At 38.3% G+C, this 12,856-nt stretch overlaps 1 protein-coding gene across 1 annotated transcript in view; it reads right to left on the bottom strand.

The window, feature by feature from the left end:
- Nucleotides 1-5,996: 5,996 nt before the first annotated feature.
- Nucleotides 5,997-12,856, bottom strand: part of MAN1A1 (mannosidase alpha class 1A member 1) — a 145,983-nt gene continuing 139,123 nt past the window's right edge. Inside the window, exons 11-12 of the mRNA XM_061460031.1 lie at nucleotides 10,882-10,997; nucleotides 5,997-9,510 (exon numbers count right to left, since the gene is read on the bottom strand). Coding sequence (XP_061316015.1) covers nucleotides 9,384-9,510; nucleotides 10,882-10,997 — 243 coding nt within the window. The 3' untranslated portion in view covers nucleotides 5,997-9,383. The remainder of the gene's footprint in view (nucleotides 9,511-10,881; nucleotides 10,998-12,856) is intronic.

Raw genomic sequence — 12,856 nt, 5'->3', positions numbered from 1 at the left:
AACATCAGCTGAATGAAAGGCACTGATATGTTTTCACTAGGTATAACATAGCTCTGATAAGAAAATGGATAGTTTGCTCAGCAAGAATAAATCCAGACAGAGTGTTTATAGTCTAAAATAACCGTATTTGAAAAATAGATCATTCACAGGATATTAAAAAAAGAAAGAAGAGACATAGATGTCTTTTCCTTGAGTGTTCCTTAGGCTGTATCTACTCTATAAACATCCATGTAAAATTCCATGGAATTGTTTTCTTTGAGCGGAAAAATGGACTTTTTTTAAAATAAACGGGAGTTTTGCTATTGACTTGAATGGAGCTGGTTTTCTTTATGTGTAAGTTACTTTTAGAAAGAAAAATGCTCATCAGTGCAAGAAGCTTTCCCCAGTTAGTCCTTGTTGGCAATAGTATGGGTATAAAGATAGAAGATTTAGTACCTCAAACAAGTTGTGACTGTAAGCAGCCAATTAATTCTCTAGTCAGAAAATGTTCATACTCTTCAGTGTGAGGCTGTTTCCTCCCCCTTTTTGCCTCAGAACAGAAAGAAAAAAGAATTGGATACTGAGATCTATGTTACAGCCTTATCAAATCCTGTGGCAGAAGTAGATGGTTACACAAAATTGCTTATATCTGGAAATATATCTTAGTAGAAAACACTGATAGAGTTTACATATACTCTTATTTTTTTTTTTTTGTATTGAGAAATGTTCAGGTTTTGGATTAAAGATGTGGGCAATAGATTTTACTGGACAAATGTATTCAATTTTGGATCTAAAAAAATAAAACCAACAAAGAATACTTCATTAGTTACTTGGTCAGAGATAAGCATAAGACAAAACCAGGAAATTGAAAAATAGGATTGTTTTTCTCTCTAGCCTCAATTTCCTGTAATTTAATGTAGTTTTTCAGGGCTTCAGATGGCGGTGCAACTCCAACTGGCTTCAGTTGTAAACTTTTCTCTAGTGCTCTCAGGGTGGAAATGGTTATGGTAACAGAGAGGCAGGCTTGCATTGCTCTGCACCAGTCTTGCCAAGAGACCCTGGGGAGGCCGCCCAGGTAATTGCTCGTTATCTAGGTCCTGGCTTATCTTCTTCCTGTTGTTTGCATCTGTAGATGTCAGGAAAGAGGTGATCAATAAGATTATAAACTCCCTGTGTCTGTCTCTGTCCCATTGGACAGCGAATGTGTGTTTTAATTAGTTTTCTATCTATCTGTATTCTTGCAATGACACAGGGGAAAGGTTCTTCATGAGAAAAGGAGGAAACAACAAGTTTCTTTTTCTGTAGAGACTAATGTTTGTTTTTTTTTCTAGCATCTTTCTTTTAAGCTCCTGCTCTCTGCCTGCTAAGCCTCCCTCTCCTTGGCTTTTCAATTTTTTTTGCTTGCATGGGCTGCATTGGAGCTAAGTCACCAAAATTAGTTTCCTGGGCTATCTTAGTGCTGTCTTTGCTATGCCATGAGAAATCACTGCTCCTGCTTTTTGGAATTTTACTCTTATGCTTTTCTACACTCTGAGACATGAGGAAGAGAGTTTGGAACTGCGGATAGAGGAGCATTCTGTTCTGAGTCATTAGGGTCAGCATTCAGCAGGATTACAAGTGAAGGGCTGGGAGCAGAGGCTTTTGGGGAACTGCCAGCAGCTCTGTTGCTAAATACCCAAAAGTGCTGGTCTGCAGTAAGCAGACACCATTGTATCATGCTGTAGGGGCACAAGGGTGGGCAGCAGGACTGAGGGACACCTTCAATGTGTGACAATGGCTGTGCATGAACAGACAACAAAGGAAACCTACTTTCCTACTTTCCCTCCTACTACAGGGAAAACATCAGGGACAGTTCTCTGGCTCCTGAACCACAAAGGAGCTCTCTGACGATCGAGCCAATGGTTTGACTCTCTTCTCCCCCTGCCCTTCCAGAGAACAGCATAGTAAATGTCTCTGGACACGACTCTTCCAGTGGTATTTTGAGCCATTATGTTTTGCATTCCCTGGGTTTCTCCTGCAATTTGCTGTTTGTCAGCTCCTGCCCAGAACGGGTGTGTAGTGTTGTAGTATTAATTCACTGCTGCTGCCCTTGTTAGGTCTGGGTGGCATGTTTGAGAATGGCTGTGACAAATCCTGAAACTCTTTTGCAGTTGTAGATTAGAAAGTGTTGTATAAACTGTAATGGTTGTAACTGCATATGAAGAGTGTGTTTTTAGAGTAAGTTCCATTTCTTCTCGCTTATGTACCATGGAATTGTAGCTCAATATTTGAAGTAACAAAGTTTTGTTGTAAGTGGTTTTGTCATGTATTTTTGTTGTTGTTGTTGTTGTTATTGGGTTGGTTTATTTTTTGTTTGTTGGTTTTTTGGGTTTGGGGATTTTTTTTCAACATGGAGCACTGATGGCTATTTAGCAATGGAAAATTAAATGCAAATATTCGAGAGAAAGCATTCGAAACACAAGAGGAGCTGGGAATTACATCAAACCCAGAAGCAAATGGAATAGAAAACAACTGTGGCTGAACATTTAGCTGTAGCTAAAAGATAATCAAACTATAATAAACCCTCTTGTAAGTACAGAATTTGGTATAGTTTTGCTCGTCCCTTACTTCGTCATCCTGCTATACAATTCTTTGCACTGTACTTTCGAAATAAAGTGTTATAATATTTCAAATTGCAAATTGAAGGAACAGTATGAAGCTTACAGATACAGCTCTTCACAGTACATAGAAACAGTTTTTCCCATGGGGTTGAATACACAGTTGGACACAGCAAGTGTGAAAGCAGCAAGGCTCTGAGTCTACTTTTATTCTGAGGTGGTTTTTTTTTTAAGTTGAGGGATTTAACATGCTCAGAGCAAACAGCAGTGACTTGTAAGATTCATGAAGCAGCAGCAAAGTGAGCTCTGGGAATACCTTTGTGAGAATGGTATCTGCTTTTGAGGGGGTAGGGGAACCTGAGGTAATTGGAGCCAAGAAAAGCAGAGGTGTCCCCAGCAGCAAACACAGAGCACTTGACTGAGAAAAGTAGGACTGAAACACAGGAATGTTTCACACAATTGAGGTTCCTCAAGGAACAAGCACCAAAATAGGAAGTTTTTAAAGAGGGAATGCGCTGGTTAGTAGATAGCACATAGTTAGCCGGTAGAGGTTAGTAGTATCTCTGACTAGAGATAGAAGGCAGATTATAACATTCAAACTGTTGGGGAAGAGCAACAGGGTCACAACTGTGAGATCTTACAGCAGTGCAAGAAACCTGAAAAACTTTGACAGTGTATTTTAATAAACAAAGCTCAGACCAGTTGAGGTCCACCAGTGACACAGCTGCCTATCATGCACGCACTCCCAAGGCCTTGTCCTTATCCGTAGCTGCTGGGCCATGTGATGTTGGGGCAGCTGAATCTAGCAGCTTGGCAGCAGTGAAGTTTCCTCAGCTCTGTCCCCAGGCCCAGCTAGGTGGAATCTTAAGGTCCTTTCCAACCCTAACCTTTCTATGATTCTATGTAGTCACATGCACACAGAGACAGACCTATACAGAACCTTTGTGTACATGTATATGGTCAGCAATACAGATCAGCACAGACATACTCAGCACTCATGCAAGCCCTTTATTCCTTATTTTTTCTATGCTCGGGAAATGACCTATAGGCCTTGCTTTATCCACCTTTGATGCGTCCTCTGAATATCCTCTAGGTCTTGTGCATACATTTATGTGCATACATACACATTGGCAATGTCCCTTCCCATTTCCTCTCTCCCCCCCTTCTAAAAGGTGCTCTAGAGATTTGTTTCTGTTGACCCCTTCTAATGGGTGGTTTCTGGACACCAGGGATGAGGCCCACCTGGGACAACCCTGGAAAGGGTCCTGGACAGGATGTTCTTCCTTCCAAGTGCCTCACTCAGGTTGCCACTTACCTGTGTGCTCCAGTGCTCCTCTGGGAGTGTGGAGATGGGCCTTTGTTGGGCTGACAACCATGGGTCTGTTGGGAATAGTTGGGAGAGTATTGCATGGTGCCTCAGTATGTCACTACCTGTGCGTTCCTTTGGATATGTGCTGATGAATTTTTTAAAATCACATAACCTACCATTACTGTAGGACGGCTATTTGCAGCATCAGAATGTTGTAACTATCCCCCATGGCTGAAATAAATAATTTTGAGTTCTTCTGTCATGGACCTTGCCAACCAGAACACCTCTCTGAGCTTCTGGAGTACCAGCAAGTCCCCTTGTGATAGCGTGATGCTCCTTGGCAGATGAATCAATGGCCAGAATGTGACAGTATAATAAAGTCACACTGACAATTTTATTAGCATTTTGTTTGCTGGTTTTTATTTTTAAACTTGAGGTGCTCAAGACTAATAGAAGCTCTGTGCTACTCTGATTGTGTGAAAGCCAGGTACAGTTGAAATGAAGGGATACATTATTAATAATGACGGGGTCTTTAATGTCTGTAAAACATCGATATGGGAATGGTGAAAGGCAAACAACCTTTCACAAATCAACCACAAAATCTGCACAGAAAGTTTGTAAAGCATGTGAAAGTCTTAAGAAAGGGGCTTCTAAAGGGAAGGTTGATTATGGTGATTTTACTTACAGGGTGAGTGAGAGCTGGTGCAGAGAGAGGAGCAGATATCTGAGGAATAAGGGTCAAACCACTAGCTTTTGAGGTGCTGTTGATTGCTGACAGCCTGCTGGGCTCTAACTAGATTCTGCAGCTGTGTGACTTGCTCCATCCACCACTTTGTGGATGTATGAATGCATACATAAACATGGGAAAGAGCAAACCCATGTGTTTTATTTCCCCTCACACTGTTCAGACAGGTCTCGGCAACCATTTCCTGGGCTGGACAGACTGCTTTTTATCCTTCCTTTTGCATTTGAGATCAACCAGGACAGCCTAATCCCAGGATTAAGGCAGATCTGAAGGGCGGTTTCCATAGGAGATTCTGTCATGTGAGTGCTGAGTTCCTCTTGCGATAGGGCAATGCAGGTGGTGGGGCAAATCCTGTTTGTCTTAATTGTCAACTCAGTCCTAGTTCCTTTTTTTCCCTGCAGAAAACAAACCACATCAAGCATCTAATTAAGAGACTGAATAGCTTGAAATTATAAGCAGGCTTGTATTTATGCTCTGAATAAGACTCTGCGGTACGGTTTGCATTAGTTAATGTTGAGCAGCAGTTGGCATGGTCTGGAGGTAGTTAGAGGAGGGGCTGCCTGCTGGCTACCCCAAGGACTGCACTACGTAGCTGCAGACCTGCAACTATGCTGGCAAAGTGAGATGCCAGATCAAAGAGCTACCCTCGAAAATGACTTAAGCAGGTCTAATGAGCAAGTCATTTGACAGAAATTGATGCTACTGAGACTGTTCTGTAAAATCACAGCAATTTATTTCACTATCATCTTTAAATGAGGCTTTCTACCGAACAGAGAAAACAAGGTTACCTATGAGGTGAGCTGTTATTTCAATATTTAGACTAGAAATCTTAACATCCTTCTGACACAAAATATAGTTACAGTTCCTATGACAACTGTTCCTCTCCCCTCTGGAGCATGGACGAACGACAGCATTTCATTACATGATCATGTAATGCTGGGCACTGCTATAGCCTTGTCAGCTCTGCTCTGGTGTTTGCTCCTAAATGGCATTTAGCTGAAGCCTGCTTGTACTGTGCAGAACATGAATTGGAGTGAATGACCTTCGCTCTGCTTGCTGCCTGCCACTACCAACTTCCTAGCTTTCTGCTTTTCATTAGTAGGTTCACTTTCTACTAAAATACGTTTGGTATGCTGAATTTTATTGACAAAAATTTCTAGAAATTTATTTCTGTGGTAACAATTCTATACACCAGTTAACATTAGTTAACAATAGTATCTTAACAAGTACACAGAGTACTAATCTTTATCAAACCAATCTGCTGACAGAAAATTCATTACTATAGCAGCCAAACCAGAATATATATGCAGATTCCTGTAGCTACTTCTGCAATACACTTATGAAAAATTATAACAAGTTGAACAGATATATTAAAAGACTTTATTCACAATAGAGAAATTTTTACAAATATAAGTTCTTAAAAATTAAGCATCTTGATCTATTATGTATTCCATAATTTCTGTTTATATAAAGATGAAAAGACTAAATGGACTCTGTACAAATCAAAAAACTGTTTAAATGCATGATAGAAATGGATATGTATGATGAAGTCACCATAGAAACAGTGAGCCATTAAGAATTGCAAAAATCTGTGTACAACCAACACATATGTAATACTTATCTCACAAACAATCAAAACATTATTTTTTTCCCCCATGAAAAATTGTGGGTGCCATTTAAAGCGATTTACCTGTTAGGACTTAACATATGAACACTGAAATGCATTATTATGCTATGAAGAAATGTAAAAAGTATAGGCAGTTTATGTAAAGATGTGTGTCCACCCCCCCATGCTCCCAAGAATAAAGCAATTTCCTTTGCCCTTATGAAGGACTGGGAATACACGGGGACCAGTACTAGTCACTTCCATGTAGCTAGTTAAGGGAATGGGAAATAAACTGCACACTATCTCAGCACTCTAACAAGCAGTGGTAAGTATGGACTGTTTCAAAATGATTGCTCTAACTTTGGTGTTTTGGGGTTATTAAAAAAAAAAAAAAAGAGAAATCAATATATTCTCAGCTTATGTAAAGGTTTTTTCTTACAGTTGGCAGATCTACACATTGTACAATCTTCTCGTCTACTTACATTAGTTTACAAAAAGTACAGTATAGTGCAGTTTGTACATACAACCTGAATACCAATACCAGTCACATCTCGTTTGTGCTCTTTCAAATCATTGTAACTCCCAAACTAAAAAATACCAAAAAAACCCCAAAACCAAACCAAAACAAAAAAATCCAACCAAACCCCAACGTACTTAACGTCTGTATTACAAGCAAACAGTCATGCTGCTTATATTTAAACATGTAAGATCTGATGCATACAAGAGCTGTGTGTTTGTAGCCTGCTTTTTGAAACATAAAGAGCTACCTGGTTCTCCTCTTTTTCTCTTCCGCTTGGTAAATAAGATCACTAGATACTTCTGGGGGATACACTGAGGTTAAGAAAACCATGTAAAAAGAGACTTACAAAACATTTCTTAAAGACTTTTTTTGTCTGAGCTATTGTAGTTATTTAAGCAACACGAGGCCTATAACAGCTGTAATTTTTCTGTGGTACTCAGAGCGTGGTGGGGGGGTGGGGAAGAGCTCCCTTATAAATACTGTTTCTGAAGAAATACAATGAAATATTATAGTCCTCCGACAATACAATTGCTGGAATATCAGAATCAGCAGGATTTCTGCTCTTGAAGAGAACCAAGACTTCATCCTTGCTCATTCACTTTTGAAAAACCATTACTGTGACATGAGGGAATCATACTTTAAGAAAAAAATAGAATAAGAAAAGAGAAAAAAAAAAAAAAGGCAGTAAAGCAAAAACTCCTGAGCCAAGGTGCTGGTTCCATGTAAGCAGGCCTTACCTGCAGGTTCATGAACTTTGTGCCCATGCTCTCAGCCCTGGGTGGCCCAGGCTCAGCAGGGTACCCTTATTAACTTCCGTGTACAAATGCTCAGCTCTGCCAAGCCTGTGAAGGAAGGATCGGCATCACTGAAGATCCTCTTGCCTTGCCCCCTACATAAATGTCTTTGGCAGCTCATGTGGCACATACCGTGTTCTCTGTCTGCAGGGGAAGCAGAGAGGCAGTGCTGTCTTTACAGAATCCAGAGAGTAAAATTTATGGGTCAGCTTCCAGCTGCTATATATAAAAATTTAACTAGTTATCTTTGCTCTTGGCTTCTACCTAAGTAAGAAAACTTACATCACAGACCTCTATCAGTGCAGAAAAAATGTACTTCATAATGCCTAAACAAATGTGACTCCTCAGCTGTGATTAGCTATGCTGGACTGAGCTATCTTACTAAATACCTTTTCAAGATTACTGTTCGGAACCGTATCTGTTTTGTTGCAATCCAATTGATGAATTACGTGCTTTCTCAGAATGGGAAGCCAGGTGTTACTCAAAATTAATAAGTCATCCTGTCACTAAATGAAAACATAGGTAGACTTAATAATCATGTAAACCGCTCCAAACTGCATTTAAATAGAAACAGGGATTGATCACGTCCCATTTCTTTTTCCCTTTGGTGATATCGCACATTAAAACTTTTTTGGCAAAGCTGTTACCTTTCTTAGTAATCTAGGCCTATAATCTAGGAAATACTTTTAAGGACACTGTATTTCTTTCACTTACATAAGACATACTCAGTGCTTTCAGAAAGTTTTAGTTCTATGCTGGATAATTTCCTCTCTGAATGATTATCTTTTAAGAAGATAAATTTTCTTAAAAGGCATCTGAACATCTAGCTCTAATGTTGATACATTAAATTGTTTTGTGACAATAAACTATCAAGTCTGTTTTCAAGTCAGAACCTACTTGAATGTTTGCGGAAGTCCCAAAAAATTGTCTCCAGTATAATTAATTCTCAGCTTACCAGAAAATGCCATTGAGTACTTTTTTTTGTCTCCTTATCATACAACCATATGAAAGCTACTGGACTAAATACATAAAGAAGGTATGACTCCCTTCCTTAATAAGAAATTACTACCTCAGTTTACTCTATAGTACTCTGACTGAAAACATGAGAATAACACCACTTAGAAAAGGGAGGAAACAATTTATTCTATTAAGATATTCTACTCAAAACCTGAAAAACTAAGGTCTGTTAACTAATGTGCTAAATTCATAGAAACTGCTTTAGTCTAACTTCAACTTATACTACAGTTTCAAAGTCGTGTCTGCATGAGATGAAAAATATTCCTGTGTAGACCTCATTGACAATGAAATACATCAAATAGTTTACCAAGTAATAATAGACCCGCATAAGAAGAGGCTGTCACAGTCACAAGATTTGTCTTGGATGACACACAAAACAAATTAACATAGAACAAAAAAAAAGAAAAAAAGCTCTTTATACTTAATTCAATATGGCTTTTTGCAACATGGCAAAATATTACAGCTTAAAGCAGACATCTCCTCACAGAGGAGAAAAGAATTTTGCAGTCAAATTAAAAGCATAACGGATAAGGAGTAACATGCAGACCCTCTGCTCCTTTTGGCCAAGATGGCGGTGCAGCCTAACACAATCTGGAGAGATGTCCTGTTTCTCTTCTAAGAAGTGGTTCAGCTGGATTAGAGGACTCGGGTTATATCATAATTAGTTTGGGTCCATTCATAAACATTTACTGTTAAAGAAAATAGACTGCAAAACACTTGATTAAAAAAATTAACTCAAGAATTTAAAACCAAATCATGTGCCCAAGTCCTGAAAAGAAACACAAGGAATGAAACAAAATATAACTTAATCTTCATCTATTTCTGGTCATCTTCTTTATTCCCATCATCTTTGTGAAGAACAGGGAGAGGATGAGCCTCTGTGTTGAAGACCCAGTGTTCGAATGGAAGAAGTTCATCTTCAGAAAATAGCAAATACAAGTACCTGGCAAGAAAAAAAGCAGGAAATGTGACCACATCAGGGTAGTAGAACTACAGTAGTCTTCAGGAAAACAAATACCTGATTTCCCTATGTGAATGTATCAATGGAACAGCTGACCAAACACAAACCACTAGTAAATCTCAGCATCAACAATGATTAGTACAAAGCTTTGAGACTCAGATTGGATTTAGGGCAATAACAACTTGAGAAAACAAAAGAATGCCTCTATCCTGATAAAGGACAAATAAGTTTAGACTATCAAGGTTAAATATCCATTCACTGCACTTCCATTTTATCTTCAGTAATTTTATTACATATTGTTTTGATAATATACAACCACAGTAAATTTTTTCCTCCTGAACGTCCACATATATCAAGGTGTAGTAATGAAAATATTGAAGTCCAATCTTGTCTTATATCTCAGAACAACTTCTGGGTTAGGATTTTTAAACACGTAAACTAGCAGTAGGCCAGTAGCTTGGCCATCGATTTACTAAGACAGACTCTACAGAACCCAGCAGTAACCAATACACGAATCCAAAATTGTATTTATTGTCACGATACAAGGTAGTAGCTACTGTAGTGTGATTACTGCAGTCTGCTTAGGGTTGAAGGTCTGCTTAGCAAGTGAAATTTTATTTCTTCCTCAATCACCATCCTTCCCAGAAGGCTTTTCTTGGTCTAATTCTGATAGGCCAATTTAAAAGGTATAGTTGAGGGCATGCACTATCTCTAAAACCATGCCACTATGTATATAAATGTATTTTAAATATATATATGGTATTTCATGTACTTGAATGTTACACTTTCTGTTGAAATAGCATGATTGCTTCTTTCCTGCTTTCTGGTCTTTGCTAAAAAAAGTGAAGAGACCAAGACAAAACTTCCTTTGTTTCATCAAAAACTTCAGAGATGATAGATAATTAAAGCTTTTATTTAACTCTCTTAACAGGCCCTGCAAGCTTACCATGCAAGTTGACTTCTTTTTTCTTTTTCTGTACCTTTAAAATGAAAAGTATGCCATACGAGCTGGCTAAGTCCTTGGTCTAGTTCAATTTGTTTCACTAGAGTTGGCATATATAATTAGATCTTATCAAAGTTAGGAGATGTAATTTCTCCACAAAGACTATCAAGTACTTTTATCAGAAGTAAGGATAATTCCCAGAAGCCATAGAATTTAGTTTATTTACATAGAAGGCAGAAAAAGAAAAGAAAAACAAAAGGCCTATTTGGCTTCCTATCACCTAAGAAAAACTATTATTTCAGTTAAATTTTGTTAAGTGAATGTCAAGGGTACTAATGTTAAATACTGATCTGTAACAATGATACATAGAACTACTTCATATTAATGGAAAGTCGACTTTCTTAACTTACTTGAGTGTTTCTGAAAGGAAGAAACTTTGCTGCACATCATCATGGCTTTCATGATTGTTATAAACATCTCTAATTCCAGAATAGCCACCATCTACTCTGCAGTGTTTTTCCAGTGCCTGAAAAGGAAAAAAAACCACCTCAAACTCAAACCAAAAAACAAACAGTAGGATTAACAAAAAGATTCATCTGACAGTTTTCATTTGACAGTAATGCTAGGTAAAAAAAAAAATCGAAAAGTTGTCACAAATGTTTTGATAAAGAGATGAAAACTAGACAAAAGTCTAGATGGAAAACTCTTAAAGACAAGACACACGTCTAATTTTACATTGAGGAAGAGAAGCAAAATGAAAACTGACTGAAAGAAGTGAACACAAACCAGTTTTCAGAAGGAAAGATATGCGCATGTAAGGATGTAAAGATATACGGATTTTCACTTATTTTATTTTTGCCCTTTTTAATAGCGATAATGATAGCCTCTCTCTCACAGGCTGGTCTATCAGCCTTCACATACCTTTCTTGGTCACACTTTAGTGCTTAAAAATTATTGTGATAGAATTCAATACCATTATAAAGACCGGTCTTTTCCTTACCTCCTGCAAGCATTTTCTGATAAGAGATGAGACTAAAAAGTCACTAATAATTTCTCAGGTATCCGTCACCTCCACCTGCTCTAAAGGCTGCTCAAGATCTGTCTTTTGCTTTGAGTAGATATCCTAAATGTCCTTGTTTTTGCTGGAGTCCCTGTAGCTATCTGCATATATTTAGCTTGCATGTCAGGCTCTCCATAGTTTTCACTGGAGAGTAAGCTGCCTATTGTATATTTAAAAGGGAGTTTTCTCCAGGAGAGATTCTTTATTTTATAACAGGCCTATTTGTCTTTCCTTATGTGTCTTCAGGTTCTTTAATTTTCCTGGACACTTTTACTAAGTGACAAATATACTTAAGTTTAAACAAGTAATTTCCCCTGGCTGATGCTTCTTCCCTCTTGTCTACTTCAACCTGCAGTGAATTCAAAATGCTGAATCTGTGTCTGGATTTTCAATGTCAAACACAAGATTGTGTTTTCCAAGGCACAGCAGAAGGAGAACTTGCACTTGAAGGAGATGGCTGTTATTCAAGGAAGTATCTGCATTCTAAACAGGGTGAGGTAAAACAAAAGTAAATTGCATTTGTGGTTTATGTGGTCTAACATGTAGTCAGAGTCTTTATGAGTTCATGGTAGGGAGATGCCATATAGGTACCTGAGCAAACTGCTATGCTGTAAAATAAGAGGTTAACTTGTACCATGTTAGCCATCTGCTACTACCTACTTGACACAAACACGAAGATCTTAGCCCTCAAAATTACCTTCCACTTTACTAAAGGAACAGGACATTCATGTGCAACATTAAGTATGATTAAAAGGCTCCTGGTTGTCACCCTCCTTTAACTGGAAGTACTGGCCCTTTGTGCCCAAATCTGCAGTTTCAGACTACAGTGATGTTCATACTGACAGTGGGATAGTGGTGGGTGGGGAAGAAACTATCAAACACATTTTAAATTAGTAGCTCTCAGAAAATGAGGGTGGCTAAGATCAGTTATGCTGGAGTAATGGGAAACATCAAGCAGAGTGCAAACTGGCTGACAGTCTCAAAGTATCATAAAGGGAAAAAACAAAGGAAGTGCTATGAATTCAAAATATGTGCCACATTTATAATGCAGAAGGGGAGACTTTCATGGTCTAAGCTGATAAAAACCTTTCTGACTCAGTAACAGTAGATATTGCTGCTGGTCATAACTGCATTTTCTCCAACTGCTGCAATAGATACAAAGTGATCTTGGGCTCAAATTAAAGCAGCAAAGTGAGTTTCCAGAAAAAAAATGGACAGGCTAGAGCATGTTTTTAGTCTGTCAAAGTTAGAGAAAGAATTAATAGACTACTTGGGGAGCTTAGAAGTCATGATTTAGAGAGCAGCCTCCTTTTCAGCTATAAGAG

The sequence above is a fragment of the Pezoporus flaviventris genome, unplaced genomic scaffold, assembly GCF_033815535.1.
Source record: "Pezoporus flaviventris isolate CSIRO_AGI_PZ_B2104156 unplaced genomic scaffold, CSIRO_AGI_Pfla_v1 ptg000031l, whole genome shotgun sequence".
Lineage (NCBI taxonomy): Eukaryota > Metazoa > Chordata > Aves > Psittaciformes > Psittacidae > Pezoporus > Pezoporus flaviventris.
Note: the sequence above shows the minus strand (reverse complement) of the source record. Positions and strands in the feature narration are given on the sequence as shown.